The 21,504-nt window shown below is 36.3% G+C and overlaps 1 protein-coding gene across 2 annotated transcripts; it reads right to left on the bottom strand.

Moving 5' to 3' along the window:
- Positions 1-105: 105 nt before the first annotated feature.
- Positions 106-20,619, bottom strand: Ccdc34 (coiled-coil domain containing 34). 2 transcript variants are annotated; one of them, XM_090347980.1, is made up of 6 exons: positions 20,218-20,619; positions 14,789-14,924; positions 9,899-9,955; positions 4,404-4,562; positions 3,067-3,208; positions 106-584 (listed from the first exon to the last, which is right to left on the bottom strand). In XM_090347980.1, the coding sequence occupies exons 1-6, from the start codon at positions 20,571-20,573 to the stop codon at positions 370-372; spliced, it is 1,065 nt and encodes a 354-aa protein (XP_090204106.1). In that variant the 5' UTR covers positions 20,574-20,619; the 3' UTR covers positions 106-369. The 2 variants fall into 2 exon arrangements, with proteins under 2 accessions (XP_090204106.1, XP_090204105.1); XM_090347979.1 differs by having other exon boundaries at positions 107-584; positions 9,848-9,955.
- Between the last annotated feature and the right edge of the window lie 885 nt (positions 20,620-21,504).

Raw genomic sequence — 21,504 nt, 5'->3', positions numbered from 1 at the left:
AATAAATTACTCATTATACTATTATGTTCTAAACAAAAACATTGGCAAATAATAGAGAACAAACAAAAAACCATTCGTTTATTGGTATTATAGTATAATTTTAATAAAAACTAAACAAACACAATTGTCACATATTCAGTCACCTATCCTGTAAAACAATATGTCAAGATCAACTTTAAAAGCTTTATAAAAATCAAAAAGTAGAAAACATTTTCTTCATTAGCTCTAAGGACTTCACATACAATTTTTTTTTTAAAAAAAGGTATTTAATAATCACATCAAATGCTGACTTACTGATTGGGCAATATAAAAACAAACAATTTCCGATTTTAAAAATTAAGTAGCTCTAACAAAAAAAATTGCTATATACTATCTTTGTATTTTGCACAGAGTTCCAAGGCAAAGGTTACTTCTGGCTTTGTGAATTACCAGAGATGGTGACCTGGGCGGCTGATTTGTTATAGGTCTTTTAGTCTTCTTTCCTGATAGAACCTTAGCTTCTTTGGAAGGAGGCATATGAATTGGTTTCCATGGTATTGGATTACAGAAGGCTGGCTCTGGATAGGAATTTCCACTATAAAAACCTAAAATCATATAAAAGAAAGAACAAATAATAAAATAACATCTCTTGAGATTGAAAAGATTTAAAATCCCTTTTTTAATCTTAAAATGTCTTCCACTGAAAAACCAAACAAACTACTTAAAGCTAGAAAACTTGAATATTTTCGAGTCTACAATAACTTTTCAAGTAAATAATAATAAATACTAAACAATAAATGATAATTCTAAGACTCCAAATAATGCTCAATTCTATATAAAGAAAAATTCTTACAAAAGTTTTTGCTAAGCAATTTTCAAGCTTAGACTCTTCTTGCAGGGAGGAGAGGCAGCAATCTGAAGCTTAGACTGGTGGCTTGAACATTGTTCTTTAGCTCATTCTTTCAAGGCTAGTGCTCTACCACTCGAGCCACAGCTTTACATCCAACATTTTTTTTGGTGGTTAACTAGAGATAAGGGTCTCACAGACTTTGCAGCCTAGGCTGGCTTTGAACCTTGATCCTCAGATTTTGTCTTCCTGAGCAGCTGGCATTATAGGCATGAGACTATAGCACTGAGCTCATTTTAGAAACCTTGAATTAAAATACTTTCATTTTCTCAGTTTAGTGAGAAATTACTGGCTACCAGTTTCCTCTTATTAGACACTAATAAGTTTATAGGAAAAGAAATATTTTTATGTGGAGCTAAAATGAATCAAAATTCTTGTTGAACTACTGAAACTCTGAATTTCTGCCACATAAATTAATAAGATTTTACAATAGTGCTGTAATTTTGGTTACTATTACAGAACTTTCTTCTACTGATGTATATAAAATAGTTAAAAATAGTAATACTTAACAACTAATAACCACATGAAAGAAGATTTTGTAAAAAAATAAAAATAAAAATTAAGGTGGGAGGGCAGAAGTTTGGCCTAGTGGTAGACTACTTGCCTAGCATGCACAAAGACGTGGGTTCAATTCCTTGGTACCACATACATAGAAAAAAGCCAGAAGCTGGGGATGGGGGGAGGGAAATGGGGACCAAGACATGTGAAAGGGTATCAATGTATGGGACTTAATGCACCATCTATCTGGCAAATATCATGTAACCCTTCTATTAATTACAATAAAAAATATATGAAAAAAAAAAAGCCAAAAGTGGTGCTGAGGCTCGAGTGGTAGAGCTCTGGCCTTGAGAAAGTCTGAGGACAGTCTCAGGCCCTGAGGTTCAAGCCCAAGACTGGCAAAAAAAAAAAAAAAAAAAAAAAAAAAAAAAAAAAAGCATGGTGAATCATATAAACAGAAATTATTTTAATTCATAATTTGTATAACTGACAAGAATTTGTAAAAATTGATATGAAGCTAAGGATGGGAAATACAGCATCTGTAGACAAAAAGCTTCTCGTTAAAACTGAACTTCTTAAATATGCAGAAAAATTTAATATCACAATTCATTAGTTTAACAACTTCTAGTAAATATATATATTCCATGCAAAAGTTAAAGCCTGTTTAATCACCATGTCAAATCACTGCTTATTTCTCTATTACTCTTTTTCTAAACAAGGCACTTAAAACAAAATGAACAGGCCATGCTCGGTAGCTAAAATGGATGACCTCCGTGACCTGTGAGAGGGGCCTAGCCCTGACAGCAGGAATGTGTCTTTCAGACACTGGCAGCCCATGTTGACTGCATAGATATGTCAACACACACTTCACCAAGATGGTCAAAACAAAGTCTGGAATATGTTCCAGTGTGTGAACACAACAGAATGGGAGCATTTTTAATAATAAATCACTTAAACAAGTGACGGCAGCTGTCAGCAAGGTATGAGCTTCCAACATGAAGCACAAAGAAACACATGCATTGCCATTTATAATCAGACTAAGACTAAAGGCCAATTGGTTTTGTGTTTGGTCATGTGCTGTCTAGTATTCCACCCTGCAAAAATAATGTGTCAAAGGCATTGGAAGCTGTCTTTAGAGAAGGATGGGAGCCAAGATGGCCCCTTAAATATATCCTAATTAAGGTTTTGCCATCCAAGAATGTAAGAGGCTATTTTTGAGGGATGATGGAAATTGAACCTAGGGGCTTACACGTGCTTTAACCTAGGTTCTACCATTGAGCTATACCTTCAGTCCCAAAAATTTTATTAGGCTCCTTAATGTCAGGGATCATCAGATTTTGGGTGTTTTGTTTTCTGTGGTGATGGGAATCAAAATCAGGGCCTTGTATATGCTTGGCAAGCATTCTGTCACTGAGCAACAGTCCGATAAGTCTGGCTTTAACATATAAATTTGCAGTTTTCAACTTCTGCCTGTAAGAAATATTTGAGTTATGGAGAATGGCAATAAATTTGTTGTATCTCCTTAACAACATGGTATGTCATAAAATAATCTTCTGGAAAATAATACTTTAGGTAAAAAAAATAATTTTTATACATTTCTATTTCTGTCAAAAGGAAACAAAATGTATAACATTATGCCTCTGCAAACCATAGTTAAGAAGCCACATAACATAAAAACCAACCTGTAAGTTTTCCACTGGCATAACCATAGCTCTTCGCAGCTGGACGAGGTTTATTTTTTGCATTTTCCAGCCATTCCTTAAATTTTTTTTCTGCTATTTCCTTTTTCTCCTGTAATTCAGCTTGCCGCTGTTTTTCTTTTTCCTTAAAGTGACAACACCAGAAAAAATTCAGGATTTCTGTAACCAACCATTTCATTCCAATTTCACTGATCTCCCCACCATTCCAGATGCTTCCCACACTAATGACTTTCTAGCCACAATACTGCATTATATTTCTATAATTAAACAGCAAAGGTGTACATAACGAGGTGATACTATTAAGGCATCTGCTGCTGAATGACATATCAAACTCAAGAAGAGAAAAGCAATTTGCTATTTAAAAAGAACTATAAGCCACTAGCATAGCAATGTTCATTGCAGCACTATTTACCATAGCAAAGATATGGAACCAACCCAGATGCCCCTCAGTAGATGATTGGATCAACCAGAATGGAATTCTGTGCTGCCATCAGAAAGAACGACATCGCCCCATTTGTAAGGAAATGGAAAGTCTTGGAAAAAATTATAGTAAGTAAAGTAAGCCAGACCCACAGGAACATAGACTCAATGGTTTCCCTCATTTGTCATAATTAGTACAAACCTAGGATTCTCCTAGCAGAAGATCACAATAGCTCAAACCCTAGATACATAAGGCCGTATAGGATGAGGCTAAATTAACTGGCCTCCAGGACATGGAAACAAGAGCTTAATTATGAGTGACTGTTGTTCTTTATGTACTATGTTTTTTCTCTTCTCTTTTGTTGCCCTTTGGTTAATCTCATAGTGTTACAGTATTTGACTTTGTTACCTGGTATATTGTATATACATTTATTTGTTTATTTGAAATAGGAAAGGGAAGGAGGGGAAACAAGATAATTGGGAGGGGGTGGGAAAAGGGAAATGGGGACAAAAAGGGTGTCAATGTGTGAGAAGTAATGTACCCTCTGTCTCATGAGTGTAACTGTGATCCCTTGATACATTACAGTAAAAAAAAACCTATAATTTACATATAGTAATATGACTAAAAGTGTACCAAAAATACATACCAAAAATGGTTTAAGTCCAAATAAAATATACGAACAGGCTTATTAGCATTATTCAATGAAAGAAAGCCACAAATTCCATGGAACTCAAAACACAGCATGACCTAAGTCAGGATAAATGCATATTGAACATAGGACATTGACCATAAAAGACAACTTCCTCTATTTTATGCCAAGAGGGAACCAATTTTCTAATTATACATTTTTTTCCCTAGAGTGGTTATTTGTAAACCCTGGTCACTTTAATATAAATACCTTCTCTTTCTTCTTCTTTTCACATTCTTCAGCATTTTTTTTCCTTAACCATTCTTGGTATTTTTCTTTTGCTTTTTCTTGCAAGTATTCTTTCTCTAGTTCCTTTGCTGCTTTTTCTTCCATTTCTTTATTGAGTTTTTGTTCCTTTTCTTTCCTTTTCTTAAATACAAATAAATTATCATTGAAACACTTTTCATGATCCTCAAAGAACTATTATATGTAGTGACAATAATTTCTTAAAATAGGTGATATAGTTTATGAAAATATAATATATGTGCAATCATATATTTTATTTCCATTTCTGCTGATCCTGCTCACCAAAGCTTACTCAGATTCTCAAACTGCTGAACAAACAATAAGTGTTCAATAAACATTTGTTGAATAAATTAATGGGTACAAATTACAGTCTGAATGATTGTCCTAAATATTAACATTTTATAATAAATGACCATCCTTACTCTAAATATGAGTCACATGTCTCTACAGTTCCTGGACAGCTTGTCAACCTAAATATTTAGAAATAGATAGTATTTTTTAAAAAAAGAAATAGATAGTATTTGTATTTACCACTGGTAAATGAGTGATACCTATTTAATATTGTATTTCAAGGGCAAAAACAGGCATATCTTTGGCTACACAGTTCTTAAATTCAAAATAAAGACCCAGAAGTCAAATCTGTTCTGCCAACTGTGTATATTTATAAATAACATTTTATAGAAATATAGGCACATCTATTTATTTACACATTAATTGTTAATGTTTTTGCATCCTAAGAGCAAAGTTAAATATTTTCATTGCATGGCCAGAAAAGCCTAAAATATTTCCTATCTGGAGTCAAATTTCTTTCCTACACTCTTCTAAGATAGGGTCTTACTATGTAGTCCAAGCTGGTCTTGAATCACTATTGGAGTTCAAGCTCCAACAAGAATAAGAAAAAGAGATATAGAAATAGCCCAGAGTATTATGGATCTAATTGTGTTGTCCCCTTACCCTTTCCCATACTGAAGTCATAACTCCCAGTGTGACTATATTTGGAGACAGACTCTGAAAGAGGTAATTAAACTTAAATGAGGTCATTAGGGTGGAACCTCAGTTCAACAGTCCTGGCATCCTTACAGGAAGAGGAAACACATCAGGGATGTGTGTGTACAATGAAAAGAAACTGTATGAAGAGACAGAATGACAGCCATTTGCAAGCCAAGAAGAGGGGCCAAAGGACAATCAAAGTCTGCACACATCTTCATCCTGATCTTCAGTCTGCAGATCTGTGAGAAAATAAATTTCTCTAGTCTAAATTGCCAGGCTATGTTATTTTGTTATGTCAGCCCTGAAGGACTAAAACAATTAGCTGAAATACTGAACACCATTAGATCTCAGAGAGCTTGGAAACAAGAATAGTGAACACTTAGCTACATGCTCAGTAGAAGGACTTAGAAGTAAAGATTATATCAAGTAGATGGAAAAAAATTGAAAGAAAAGACTAGAATTTTCATATAATAGTAATGGGATGTAAAATGGGTATGAGCCTTTAGCAGTGTTAAAAACTTTGCATAAAGATAAACATATACTCATTATATAGTCAAGCAATTTGTTTCTAGGTCTTTGCCAGGACAAACAAACACAAATGTTCATTTGTATATATATATGTGTATTTATATATTTATATATAATTTTATCCATAATGTTTCCAAACTGAAAACAACTCAAATGTCTACCATCTAGTGAATGGGTAAAATATTTGTGCTGTTACAGAATCCTACTCAGCAATAACAAGTAAATCAATGATATATAAACTATATGTTAAAATGAGAGAAAACCCATGGTATAAGCTTATCATTTCATTTGTATGAAATTCTAAAAGAGGCAAATCTCATCTACAAACTAGAAAGGCCAGTCACTCGCTTGTTTGGAGCTGGAGCTGCCTAGAGGGACCTAGGGGAAGGATCTGGGCTGATGAGCTCATCTATTTCGAAGAAGTGTATTTTGTAGCATTCAAACTGTATCTCAATTTTAAAAATTGTTAAAATATCAGGAAGCAAGACAAGAGGGTGAATCTGACCAAATACATTCTATACACAGACACACAGACACACACCTACACAGGAATATCACAAGAAAGCCAGGACACTATAAAATATATGCTAATAAAAGTGAGTTTATATTAATTTTTAAGGCTTTTTTGTAGGATTTAAAGAAGAAAGAATCAAAAGCCTAAGTTAGTAAAGGAGGACAGAACATTTAAGAGACACTGCTACCAAGACAGAGCTGGCCATTAAGTAGCTTCAGATTTTCCAGCACACTGGTTCCACACACAGCATCATAAATCTTACTATTTTTAAGATGGTGCCCTGAAAGAACCTTTGTTTTTCACAACTAAAGGAAACGAACAACTAGGTGCTTAAGTTTCTATTTTGGTTCCCCTAATAGTACTTGTTTGGCACACAGAAAAAGCTGAGTAAACATCTGTTGACAGCTTGAGTGATACACTGATAATAGTGGCATCAATCAGATACTGTGTTGGTCTGCATTAGCATTTTACATAAAAGTATCACTTATATTTTGAGATTCAAAACCAATTTTACTTTTAAGTAGCTGTAAAATACAGAAAATAAAAGGCCTTTTTGCAGAATATATATATATATATATATATAAACACTATGAAAACCAATGTAGAAAATAAGTTAGAATGGCAACACAAATATATAAATCCAGGATAAATTAGTCATTTTATTTCAGAAGGATTTAACAATTTACAATTATTAGAAACTAGCTTGCCAATGGCTACATAAATTCTTTTGTGTGATTTTTTTTTTTTGATTGAACGCGGTGAAAATGACAGAGAAAGTAACAGACACAGATAGAGTTGAAATGTGAATGAGGCTGGAGGCAGCAAAGGACCACACAACGTGAAATGTAAACAGAAGGGAAAAAAAGAAAGGAAAAAAAAAAAAGAAATGAGAGATGCCAGACAGGAAAAGAAGAACCAGGAGAGCAGTCTTTCCAAATGGAGGTTAATGTAACCAAGGCTGTAAGAAATATGATAGTTTTATTTTTTTTAATTTTTTATTGTAATTAGTAAAAGGGTTACATGATATGAAATATGATAGTTTTAAAGAAACAACAACAACAAAAAACAGAGTAATCAATTATTCATTAGCAGGCAAGAGTGTTTCCCAAGTTTAATTTTTCAAGGTTAATTTCTGAACCATTTCCAACCTTCTGAAATGTTCCCTTCCATAATGAATGATTTATGTAGGACAGGCCACTTTGCTCCAAAAAAGGTTTTTCCCCCTCAAATAGTTGGGTTAAATTTACTGGCATGATTTAAAACCACTATGTCGTGGATTGTTCAGCAATATCTTAGATACTTAGACAACAACTATGTGTGACTGGCATGGCAAAATTAGCTTAAGGAGTCAGAAGGTAAGTGAGGCTTTTAGAAGAGAGAGCACAGGTTATAAACTTCAAAAACCAATTGCCCAATTTTGTAATGTTCCCAACAGAATAATTTTGATTTTCACATTTATTCACAAAAAATATTTCTTGTTATATATTATAGAATAAAGCAAATGAACAAAACCACAATAATTGTCTTCTAAATTAAGAAATACTTAGAGAAATGCAATATCATTCTAAGCATATATAATCATGACAGAGAACTAACGACAGATGAAGCATTTTAAAAATCCCTCCATCCCCATTTTTTGTGTGTAGTTCCAACTGTAGCTCTCCTATACATGCAGTGTGTACTCCACCCCTGAGCTACAGCCCTAATCCTAGTAAAGAAAAATTCCTCATGTGTAAGCCAGCACAACACTGTATTAAAATTTCAAGTAAGAGCTTAATGGATATGAAACAAAAGCCATATAACGAACGACTGTTGTCCTTAATGTACTGTTATCTCTCATCTCCTTTGCTGTCCCTTGGGTATCTCATATTGTTACAGTATCTCACTTTGTTATTTGATATATTGAATTTATTTGTATTTGGTTATTTGAAATTTGATAGGGAAGGGGAGAAAACCAAGACGGGGAGGTGGGTGGTGGGTGGGGAGGGGGTAATGGGTACCAAGACATGTGAAAGGGTATCAATGTATGTGAATTAATGCACCTTCTATCTGGCAAATATGTAACCCTTTTATTAATTACAATAAAAAATATTAAAAAAAGAGCTTAATGGATAGCTCAGTGGTAGAGTATGTGCCCAGCATCCATGTCTAAGGTTCTGAATTTTATCCTCAACACCAACGAAAATGAAATAAAAAGAAATTAATTCACTTATTCAATTAATATTTTTAACAAAATATTATGTTAAATCTTTCAATAGATAAAAATACTATGTATGGTAAAATAATTCCTGTTCTCAAGGATTTTAAAGTTACAAGAGAAGTACACATAAAAAACAAATGGCAAAACATAAACATAACAAGTACATAAATAAAGTGCCATCAAAATTATATAATCTAAATATTCAAACTCTTTAACAGATAAACCATAGGAAATGAAATGAGCTGGATAAAAAGGGAAAAGATAGTGAAGGATATGAAATTCTATCTTGAAGAAATGTTGGATATAAATATAAAGAAATGAGCTGGGTGCTGGTGGATCATCCTATAATTCCAGCTACTCAGGAGGCTGAGATCTGAGAATCTTGGTTTGAAGATAGCTCAGGAAGTTAATTATCTCTAATTAACCAGAAAAACAAAAACAAAAAAAAAACAAAAAAAACAACTGGAACTGGTAGAGGACTAGCTATAAATAAAAAGGCCAAGCAATACTATTAAAAAAAAAAAAAGAGTGGGAGAAGAATGTGAGAATCAATTTGAAGGGACAGAGTCTCAAACCCCTTAGGGATACACATTTTTGAAGACTGTAAAGCATAGATCAAAGCTTAAAACTTCCAAGAAATTTCTTTTCTTTTTAATTTTTAGGAGCATTGAGGAGAAGGATGGTTTTTTGGAAAAGGAAGTGTTTAGGAACTATTATGCCTAGGTGACTAGGGAGACAGAACTAATAAAAAATAAAAGACCTTTAAAAGAAGCTTCTAGCTTCTAAAGGACAAAATTAAAGATAAAAATGGAAAAAAATAGGTTGTATCAGATATACAAGTCTAGAGTTACCTGCATTATGGATGAAAACCCAAGCCCACGAAAGTTGAGAGTCTATAGAGGCACATGGCTAGTGGAAGGCACTGGAAGAAAACATGAATGAAAGTAGAGGGAAGAAGTCAGAAGATAAAAAAAAAAAAAACATGGCAAATGTCACTGAGGGTAAGGAACAACCAAAAAGCCAAGGAAGACAGAATTCAAGAAAATCACGAGACGGGGAAAAAGAAACCAAAACCAAAAACAACAACAACAACAAAAATATAACTAGGTAATGAAAAGATGAGAAGATGTTACAAAAGAAATGTTAGTATGTATTTGTACATTTTTTTTACTTTACCTCTTTATTCTTTTTCTGAACCCATTCTTTATGCTTTTCTTCAGCAATTACCTTTCTTTTTTCACGTTCTTCCATTTCTTTTCTTTTTGCTAGTTGCTTATTCAATTCCTGTGGATTTTATTTAAATATAAGGTAACTGTCAGTAGAAATATGCAAATTGAATTTTTTAAAATGCTGAGATTAAAGAATATAGTTTCTTTCCTAGAATATATAGCATTAGTGACAATTACTTACTTAAAGCCAGTCTATGATGAAAGAAAGCATTGGTTAAAGAGTATAAGTCATTTTTTAGAAATGCAAATAATTGCTTGGCAGCAAAACACTAGTTTCTTAGTCTAAACTTCAGCTAAATTACCCTCATTGAAATCAACTTTCCCACACATAAATTTTGGCATCACTATAAGCTACCAGCAGTAACTCAAGAGAATTGCATTTTTTTTACAGTAATAGTTTTTTTTTTTTCAATTTTTAATGATGGTAAAGGACAGAAGTCAAAAATTCCTAAATTAAAATTTTACTTCAGAGTTACACCAAAGAAGTAATATAAGAAACTATTTCACTTTCTTTAGAGAAAAAAAAGAATCTGGAATTTCTTCACTAATTTCATAGCTGCTGGGGTGTAAAACAAAACCACATTCATATCCTAGATTATTTAACTGCCTTGCTGTCACTCGATTCTACACGTCTGGGCATTTCTTCAAGAGAAGGAATGTGGAAGGTATGGCCAAATAAAACTACAAGCTCTGTGCCACTACACTGTCACTCATCAGTTAAAATTATCACACTGAGAAAGCTGTTCAAACTAGACTTCTCTAGTTTTCTCTCCTTAGATAGTTAATCATCAGATACTTTTTTTTACTAATCTTCCACTGGTCTCTTTTCGTCCTCATTCTTCCCTTTCACAGATAAGTAGAAGAACTACCTATCTGTGCATTAGTGGTAGCAAAGACAGTTTTCAAAGTTGCAGATCAATTCCAGTGACTTAAAGATAAAACTTGAGAATGTGATAATAAGAGCATATTTTTTGTATGTACAAATGACTGATAACAGGATGCCTACCTGTATTACATGGCCTCTTATTCTAAAATTCTACTGTATAAAAAATAACTTCGCTGGGCTAGGAGTGTTGCCTAGTGGTAGATTGCTTGCCTAGCATGCAAGAAGTCCTGGGTTTGATTCCTCAGTCCCACATACACCAAAAAAGCTGGAAGTGGCACTGTGGTTCAAGTGGCAGAAAGGAAAGTTCAAGGACAGTGCTCAGGCCCTGAGTTCAAGCCCCAAGACTGCCAAAACAATAATAACTTCCCTTACTCAGAAAGCTTCCCAACTTTCAACGCTATACCAATGTCCATCTTGATTTCAAAATTCTTCACTACTTCTTATCTATACTGTATTCTTTGATTACTCACTCAAAATACAAAATATCTATTGAAAGCCCTATTAATGAGATAGATGACAAATATAAAGAAGTCTAGAAGTCTCTAATTTTATCCCATTTTCTAGACACAAAAGTGCTAGTCTGTGAGCTGTGTATAGAAACAAGAGATAAACAAAATGAAGGGGAGGTAAAGATTTGGAGAAAGAGAATGAACTAAGGTAGTCATTAACAGTCCCTTTTCTTACAATAGTGAAGAAATGGCTTTACAAGAATGGAAAGATAATAGAGGAGGTAGAAAATTAAGGTGTGGCGTTAATTTCCTCTTTTCATAAGAGTTTTTTGCTAAGAAGTAAAACTATATGGCCCAAGGGATAATTTAGAACTGCTAATGACCAGAGGCTAAATAAAGACTGTGTTTGAAGGGATGAAAACTATTGTGAGTGAGAGTGATAAGGAGGTTACCAAAGTACATGTTATAGACAAGAGTGTCTCAACTGTGCCAGAAAACAAGAAAAACTATGCTCAGGTGTGTGTTACTTAAATATATATATATACATATATATATATATGGATGGATAAAAATATAAAAGATATAGCTTTAACTCTGACATCTGTATTTCAAAAATATCACCGAGTCCTGAACATTATTTGTATGAAAAGCTTAAATGTACAACTGGACATCTCTGATTTTATTTATGTACTATTGAAAAATTCATGCAACTCAAGAACCAGGAGGCTAAATCTGACCCTGAGTTTCTATTTTATGGCTGCCAAATTTTGTTGATGTTAATATACAGGTTTTTTTAATGTCCCTAAGTATCTAGAACATGCACCACTAACCTAAACAATGCTCTAATCACAGGACGTCTATTGCAATTTACTCATTCAGAATATACCTCATATTGTCTTTCTTAGAATTTTTCATCCTTAATAACTCCATCTGTTCACCACCAATGTGGGCCTCTTTCAGGACACACCAGTAGAAATGCTCTCAAAAAAGACCTGTACTTGGGGCTGGGAGTTTTGCCTAGTGGTAGAATGCTTGCCTAGCATGTACGAAGACCAGGGTTCAATTCTTTGGTACCACATACATAGAAGAAAAAAAAAGCCAGAAGAGGTGCTGTGGCTCAAGTGGTAGAGCTCCAGCCTCGTGAAAACGCAAGGACAGTGCAAAAACCTGTACTTAATCTTCTACTACACCACTGAATTTCAACAGTATTGCACTGCTGACCAGAATAAACAATGGTGAAAAATTAAAACCTGACATGTATTTAAGATTTCAATACATTATGACTATGGTTTAATGACTTTTTACTATGCAAGGTAATAAAAGTTTTGCCAATTCTGTATGTCCTATTTACCTTCATTAAGGGATGATGAATTACAACTTAAGGTGGTAAGGAAGAAAAGAAATAAGTACTTTTATAACTTTGAGGAAATGTTAAAATTTTAAAATTAGAACAAGTCAAAGATTAGAGAATTCAGGGAAGCTAGCAAAACAATTATTTGTAAAAGAAATGAAAATAAAATTTAAACAACCTACAAAATCAATATATTTTTCAGATAATTAATGTTCATGTTTACCATATTTATCATCTAAAAAAAGCTTATAAATGCAATAATTTTCAAATTCAATCTCACAGAGATGTCTGAAACAAATCTACATATCACTGAAATCAAGTTGCTGATTTGGGATATCTTTTTAATGACCCAACCTGACCTATACTTTCCTTTAAATTCTATAGGAAGGGCCGGGAGTTTGGCCTAGTGGTTAAAGTGCTTGCCTAGCATGCATGAAGACCCGGGTTCGATTTCTCAGTACCACATACATAGAAAAAAGCCAGAACTGGTGCTGAGGCTCAAGTGGTAGAGCTCTAGCCTTGAGAAAGTCCAAGGACAGTGCTCAGGCCCTGAGCTCAAGCCCAGGATTGGCAAAAAAAAAAATTCTATAGGAAGAAAATAAGGACATCAATTAGTTTAGGTATGTGTGTGGTGTGTGGTGGTATATACTTATAATCCCAGCTCTTAGATGGGAGATTAGGGCAGGGAAATCCTCAAGTTGTAGGCCAGCTTGGGCTATCAAGTTCTAGGCAGTGCAAACAAATAAATACCAAGTCAGAGGTATTTATTTCTAAAAATACATCTCGTTATGGTGGGAGAAGCACTTGGGTTGTAGATCAAACCTACTAGAATCCAGTTCTACTGGTATTAACTGAAACCTTGGCAAAGTCACTTTTCTGTCCTTTACTTGAACAGGGTGTTGAGATGAACTGTTTCTTATGGATAAAATTTTGTACCTCTAAAGCTTGTACCTCTATTGTTTGTAAAAAATAAAATAAAGTATAGTTAATAGGAACAAAAATAAAGAAAGCATGACTTAGGAAATGAGAAAGGCATAAAAAGAATATAAAGACCATAGCAGTACAAAATAAGCTGACATAGTTATGTTATGACATGTTTGGCAGAACTATTATGTAAAATTCACATGAAAATATCTTAATGTCTTCAGAGTTACGTAACAAAGTAAATGTATCCTTTACCATGCAAATCTATTTTATGCATGAATTAAGGCAATCTGGCTGAACAGTGAATTTAAACAAATCGAATTGGTTGCTGGTAGATTCTCAACAGCAAACAGAAACAGTAAAATAAGAGATTCTTGTGGAAATATAAGTAAAACCAGTTATCTTTTGGAGTTTAAACAATAAAAGCTCAGGAGAAATACTAACACCAAAATGTTCTTACACAGGCAAAAAGCAGGCAGAAGCTGAAACACCTGGAAAGATCACAAATTCTCACCGGGGCACCCTCTGGGGTGCAGAGGGTTACATTCTCAATTCCATTTCAATTTCTGTCTTTTTAAAAAAATTGAGTATATAGCTAAATTTACATTACAAAAGATACATATGAAAAAGTTCCACTGCATGGGTCTGGATAGAGGCATTTGCACATATTGTCCGTCTCTGTATCCATGAGTTCCACATCTGTGGATTCACACAAGCATAAATGGAAAATATTCAGGGGGAAAAAATTGTGCCTGTACTGAACATGAACACATTTTTTTCCTTGCATTGTTCCCTAACAATACAGCATGACAACCATTTACATAGTATTTACATTGTATTAGGTAATATAAGCAATCTGGAGATGATTTAAAGCAGGTGGGAAGATGTGCATAAGTTATATGCAAATATTGTGACATTTCACACAAAGGGACTTGGGAATCTGTGGATTTTTGTAATCATGAAGGTCGTGGAACAAATCTTTTACAGACATCAATGGGTTAATTATATTAAAAAAATTAAAGCAAGTCTGGAAGGTTATATGCCATAATATTAACAATGGTTTTCTTTAGGTAGTTAAGTAGAAATAGTTTGTTTTTCTTAATTATCATTAGCTTTATTTCCAAATGTACACCTAATGAACACATCTTATTTCTATATGACTAAAATTAATATGAACACAACTGCATGGTCATCGTTTTCAGAGAAAACAAGCATTTTAACTTACAGTTCAGCTCTGAAAGCTCAGGATTAAATAAAAAGAACACAGTCTAGTTTTACCTCTAAAGCTTTCTGCTGCAGCCGGTCACGTTCTTCTTTTTCTTTGCCAACAAACCATACCTCCCACGGTGTCAGTCTGCTTTCTGGTAAGTGCACCTGTTTCTGTTCTTCTCTGTTATCTTCTGTTTTAACTTCACTGTTATGAAACATAGAATACTGTAGCACTTATACATGAACCTCTTTTTTTACTAAGCAAAATTACTTCCCTGGACAATGAAAGCAAAATTTAACAGTGCATTTACAGTACTATAATTTTTTCTTTGTATATTTTTCTTATTTTTCAATGGTTATTTTATTATCTTTAAATAGGTGTTCAACATACCAGTTTATGAGTGCAATTCTTGACGAATATCACGCCTCTCATCATTTTCCCCATCCCTTCCAACACCAATCATCTACTCAATTCCCTCAATTTCATAGGATATGTATTGAATATTATGATTGCATTCTAATCCTCTTCCTCTGTTCATTTGTCTTACCCCCTTCTAGGTGATCTAGCAGCCCCTTCTCCCCCCACAAATAGGTTTGTTTAACTCTGAATTAGCTGTTACATCATTTGAATTCTTCCATGCATATATCATACTTTATGTTTGTATATAGGATATTCATGCTGAACTAATATATATGCATTATATAAGCATCATATAAAAATCATGAAGAGAGGTCCGGGAATTTGGCCTAGTGTAGAGTGCTTGCCTAGCATGCACAAAGACCAGGGTTCGATTCCTTGGTACCACATACTTAGAAAAAACCAGAAGTGGTGCTGAGGCTCAAGTGGTAGAGTTCTAGCCTTGAGAAAAATCCAAGGACAGTGCTCAGGCCCTGAGCTCAAGCCCAGGACTGGCAAAAAAAAAAAAAAATCATGAAGAGGGTATGGCACTAGTTACTCATAACTGCACTCCTAGCTACCCAGGAGGCTAAGATCTGAGAATCAGAAATCAAAGCCAGCCTAGGCAGAAAAAGTCTGGCAGAGTCTTATTGCCAAGTAAACACACACAAACACACACACACAAAATAAAATTTTTGTACTCAAGTGGTAGAGTGGCAGAGCACTAGCCTTTAGCACAAAAAGCTCAGAGACAGTGCCCAGGCTCCGAGTTCAAGCTCCAGGACCAGCACAGGAGCATATGCATGCATGCACACGCACCCATACGCGCATACACACACACACACACACACACACACACACACACACACACACGAAGTTTTCTAATACATTGGTTTGAATTCAAGGCTCTAGTCACATTCGCCAAAGCCCATGTTCTTTACCTGCCCACCCACCCTCCCTCTTTTCTTTTCTCTCTTCTTTTTCTGGTCAGTCCTGGGGCTTGAACTCAGCACTGGGGCACTGTCCCTGAGCTTCTTTTTGCTCAAGTTTGCCTTCACTTAAAACCACATTATTTAAGAACTGGAGGGCTGTAGTTACATACCTCAGGGATGGAGTAGCTACCTAGCATATACAAGATCCTAAGGTTCAGTTCTGAGCAAAGATAATCTATTACAGTAACCCAAACCAACTTTATTTGCCTCAATACTAAGTGAGGTCATCTTTACTCTTTAAACTACTATATTACATGATTACATGATCCTAGTCAGGTCCTGGTGGAGACTTTTCCCTCTCTTAAATAGTATAGAAACAAAAATAATACATACATACACAGAATGATAAAGAATATGTGTTAACAATTAGGGGTTATGGGTGAAGGATGAACAGAGGTTTCTAATATTCTCTTTATTAACTTTTCTCTAAGTTTGAAACTGTTTTGAAATAAAAAGCCATAAAGAAAAATAGCCTTTCTCTTGTTTGTTTTGCTTTTGGTGCTAGGGATAGAACCCAGGACCTAGAGCCTAACAAGGCTCTACCACTGAACTACACTACAGCTTCTATGATCCTCGGCTTCTTCAACATTTAACATTATGGCTGACTCCCTTCTCCCAACTCTCAGACTGGTTATCTCCTCTCACAGTCTATATCTCTACATATCTTCTATTAGCCTACTAGCTCTTTGCAGAAAAACAAAACACAGAAACAGAAAATAAACCAAAACAACAACCTAACTACACAAGCAAACAAAGAACACTGGACACAAAGACCTTATAAAACTTAGGAAAGGTATAACAATTAGAATCCAAGGAAAAGAAAATTATTTGGCACCTAGTACAGGTCTAGTCTTTAGCACAAAAAAAACCCCCAAAAACCAAAAAACAAACCTCTGGGGCAGTGTTGTGTCTTTAACATGGCTCCTTCTAGCAAACAGAGCTGCTTTACAAACTGTTCTATACAATATTTTTCTACCTCATAAATTAAGTATTTTTCAGCTATAATTCATTCTTTCATGCCATTATAGAATTTGTATTCTTAGAAGACACAGTTGATATTTTGATTCTTGTAGAAAAACATCACCTGTTCCAACAGTTTCAATTATCACCATAAATTGAAGTCTACATCTTTGACTCCACCTTTCCCCTCTCCGATCCTTTAATCCTAACATCAATAAAGTCACTTCCTATCAATTACACAGCCTTCACACTTCCCAACAGAGACTCATCTCATACTTACAGTCTATGAACAGAAATGGTCTTTCTCCCTCCCTTTCAAACCATTCTCAACATCTCTGGCCAGATTCATCACTCAAAAGATGCATCTTTCTACCATCCTGTCCCATCTCAACATTCTACTACTATTAATACAATTAATTTCTACTCTCATTCCAAGATTGATTGATTGATTTGAGACAAGGTCCTGCTTTGTACCCCAAGCAGACTTTGACATTGCTACATTAGCCTAAGTTGTCCTGAAACTTGAAATCCTCCTGCCTCAGCCTTCTAAACAATGGGATTATAGCTGCTATTCCACCAAGCCCCGCTCTAAGATTCAACTCTGACATTATTTTATTGCCTATGGAACTCTGCAAAACATCTGGACTGTTTTGGGCTTTCTGTTCCTTGTCTAACCTCTGCCAAGAGCTAGAAGTTCCTTAAAGAAAGTAAACAAATCTTGACTCTCCTTGAATCTGAAATATTTGTTGAAAGAAGAATGCAGTCAAATTGCAATTTAAATATTAAAATTCTTGCCTTAACACGTTATTAATAAAGTGTTACAAACGGTTACCTATTACAGTTGTACCCATAATTAAGAAAGTCTTGATACTGTGGCCATTTAATGCTTGACCTAACAATAGAAAAACCAAAAAAGAGTTGAATAGAATAGGCCCAAAGTACGTTACAAAAAACTCCAGAAAGAGAGTCTTCATCATCTTGTCTGAAGTCAACATTAAACTGTACATCAATCCTGGCCAATACACTTGAAAGCCAACTTGGCAACATCTAGGTTTGGCTTCTATTTGAAAGGATAATGCTGAGTTCGCATTCATTTTGTGCAGTGGATTCCTAATTATCAAAGAAGTGTTACTCTATTGAGTCATTGTCAGATCATTTTGATAGTGAGGGGCAGATAAAGTATATATAACCTCCCACAGCTCACTGTGGTTTACTCTCTGCCTCACACACAGCCAGTTCACATACCCAAATAGCAGCAGCCCTGTGACTCAAGCTGCCTGCTCCTCCAGCCTATCACCCTTCCTTCAGGTGTCCATGGTACCAACTAAGAGCAAAAAGTAGGTAGAATGAAGGTGTTTCCTAAAATGATTGAATGTGACTACAGCATCTATTAGTACCTAACAGGTCTCTGAGATCTGGTACACAGGAACTTTTTACAAATTCTTCATTCTTTTCAGAACCATGTCCCACTTATGTTTTGACTTATAAGGACTGAAATATAGTTAAGAAGGTAACCTTAGATTTATGGTACTGACAGCTCATATGGGCTTTGGGTAGGTGTGTCTAGCTCCATCTCAACCCATAAGGCTCCATCTGATTAGTATATAGTTCTTGGAAAAGCTGTAAGTATGCTGCAGGTTTTGAAGGTCATTTATTCCTCAAGTTGTTCAGTTAACATCCATTAATATTTAGTCCCATTGGTTACGAATAAAATGTATTTCTCGAAGCTTTAAAATTCATTTTGACAATGTCTGAGAACCACTGACTGAATCCTGAAGAATCCGAAGGCTCTGATGAAACATGAACTCCAGACACTAATACTACAGACTTATCACACATCTGTTTCTTGTTGCTAGAAGCAGCCTGAACAAGTGGCTTATTTGGCTACTCTTTCTGACCATTCTACCAATGACCTTACTTTCATTTCTCATTGTTAAAGAAGCCATCTTCTGGCCATGGATCACTTCAAATGATCCCATATACTACTAATTCTCATATAGATACCTAATGCTGAAGGTGGTTACGTTATTTCTTACACAAAAAACATGGATTCTCCAGTTTGAATTTCTTAGATTTCCCACCTTGTGCATTATGTCGCTTGACAACCAGAAACTTGCAAGCTTCCTAAAGATGGCTGAAGGAATGAATCCCAAAATGCACTTGCATTATTATGCCTGTCTCAATAATATTCCTTTCAGGAATAAGGCCTCCGGTTTTATTTCTGTACTCCCAATTTTAGACAAGTATTGTAGGGAAAAGTTGATTGGTGTTCTGGAGTACTAGATTGAGATCTGCTAATAATTATGAGAATGGCTCTATATCTGATCTTTTATTTGTAGTGAGATGGTTTTATCTGCAAAAATGAATGGCTTGATCTGATTTAATACTATGACAGTAGAAGCCATGTATACACCTTTTTTAGGATTCCCCGGGACCTAAACCTATGTGGGAAAATATGCTTGCTCAATCGTTGTAGAAACAATAATCCTTTGAATCTACCATTCTTTGATACATTAATAATTGTGTGTGTGTGTGGCCCCGAGTATGTACTGAGCCCTAACTCAGGGCCTTGTGCTCTTTCCCTTAAGGCTTCTTTACTCAAGGGTGGCACTCTACCAGATCTCAGCCTGCTGAACAGCTGCTACAGCTAGGGTTCGATTAGAGGCATCATGGAACGCGCATGCTCATCTTAGACACGGGGCCTGTCTCTGCAAGCTGAGGTAGACTTTGATATTCTCTGTATTGCAGCTCTTTTTTTTGCATGCAAAATGACCGGCATGCTACAGCCTCTCACAAAGGACCTCCTTTGGTGCTAAATATTGACGGGCCAAAGTTCTAGAGCCCCTGGTGTATTCGTCAACTTCCCGTGATCGCAGAGTTTTGCCTATGTCCGTGGCCTAGGCACATTTTCCTGGATGGTGAGATGGGAGTAATCGTCATATTCTTCTCAGCGGGGCAAGAACCACAGGTGACCTGCGGTCATGTGTAAGCACTGCACACAGACGCCCGTGTGCAGAACGAGGCAGCACTCAAGGTGGCTCCTCGGGTTGGTTTAGCTTGCTTCTTGGGGGGTGGGGTGGGGCTGGGGGGCGGGTGTGGGGGTGTCTACGGAATCCTGAGGCCTGTGTGGGCCAGGGGCCTCGTTTTACCTGGAGCACCCCTGTAAATCCAGTCCTCTCAGGCTCTCCACCGGGGCCGGTGGGTCACAGGCCTCTCCATCCACAGCTTCCTCATCCTCCCCGTCGCCGTCGTCCTCCTCCAACACGAAGCTCTGGTGGCCGAGGGGAGACAACAGAGACCAGGTCGAATTGCTGCAGCTAAGAGGCGGAGCCGGCGGCGGCGGCGAGCCCTCAGACTTCGTCACCACATCCAGTCCCCGCCCCTGTGAGCCCGGGACCAGGATAGAGAGCGATCTTGAAGTGAGCCGAGGCTTAGGCTCAACGTCGGTGAGGAAATCGGGACAGGAAGGCGGAGAAGCCGGCCGCCAGCGCCCCACGGACCACATCGGGATCCGCCAACTTCAAACCGGCGCCGCTGCCGCCCAGCTCCGGTCTCCCAGCAGGCCCCGCGCGCGGCTCGAGCGCAGCCAATCCGGACAGGCTCCGCCCCCTGCCTTGCGTTGCCACGGCGACGCTGGGGCCCAGCGGAGGCTTTGTTTCTGGCCTACAGAGCGTGGCTTCCTGGGCCTTCTATCTGTAGCTGAAAAGTGCATGGTGTGGAACCGCTCATTCTATTCTGCACCTCCTCTGATCATCGGTCCGGGATCCCTGCTGACAACTTTGTTTGCTGTGGTGTTTACAAATAGTTTGGTAAATGAAAGGTGTTTCTGTCAGTGAATAAGGCAGAAGTCTTTTAAAGTACAAGAGAAGGAAGCCAACCCCGTATGAGACCAGGATAAGAAACTCATCACTAGTGACTTATTGAGGTAGTGATGATATTCTTCTGAGATGAATTTTTATCTAAGAATGCTCTTGTGTGTGTGTGTGTGTGTGTGTGTGTGTGTGTTGTGTGCGTGTGCTGGTACTAGGATTTGAGACCTTGTGCTCTAATTTGGCTTTTGTGCTCAAAGCTGGGGTTCCACCACTGAGTGAGCCAACACCAGCTCTTGACTAGTTAATTGAGGAAAAGAGACCCATGGATTTTTTTTTTTTTCTGCCTGGGATGACTTTTAAGATGTCATTCTTAAATCAGCCTCTTGAGTACTAAGGAATGCAAGGTATGATCCACTAGCACCCAGATTTGGGAAAGTCTAACTGTTTTAGAAGTGGCTCATTATTTTTCTGGTATCTTAAGGGGACTAGTTTGTCCTAAGAGTCGTGTGAAATGTTTGGCCCCTTTCAAGCCTGTAGTTAAAATGCTAACCTAGCTTGTGCTGCGTAATGGATGATGTCCTTGCCCTAAGATTTTTTTTTTAAATAAAGATATCTGAGTAAGGG

This window comes from Megascapheus bottae, chromosome 16 (assembly GCF_031878675.1).
Source record: "Megascapheus bottae isolate mThoBot1 chromosome 16, mThoBot2.hap1, whole genome shotgun sequence".
NCBI classification, from domain to species: Eukaryota; Metazoa; Chordata; class Mammalia; order Rodentia; family Geomyidae; genus Megascapheus; species Megascapheus bottae.
The sequence above is the reverse complement of the archived record's forward strand: the minus strand, read 5'-3'. Positions and strand labels throughout refer to the sequence as shown.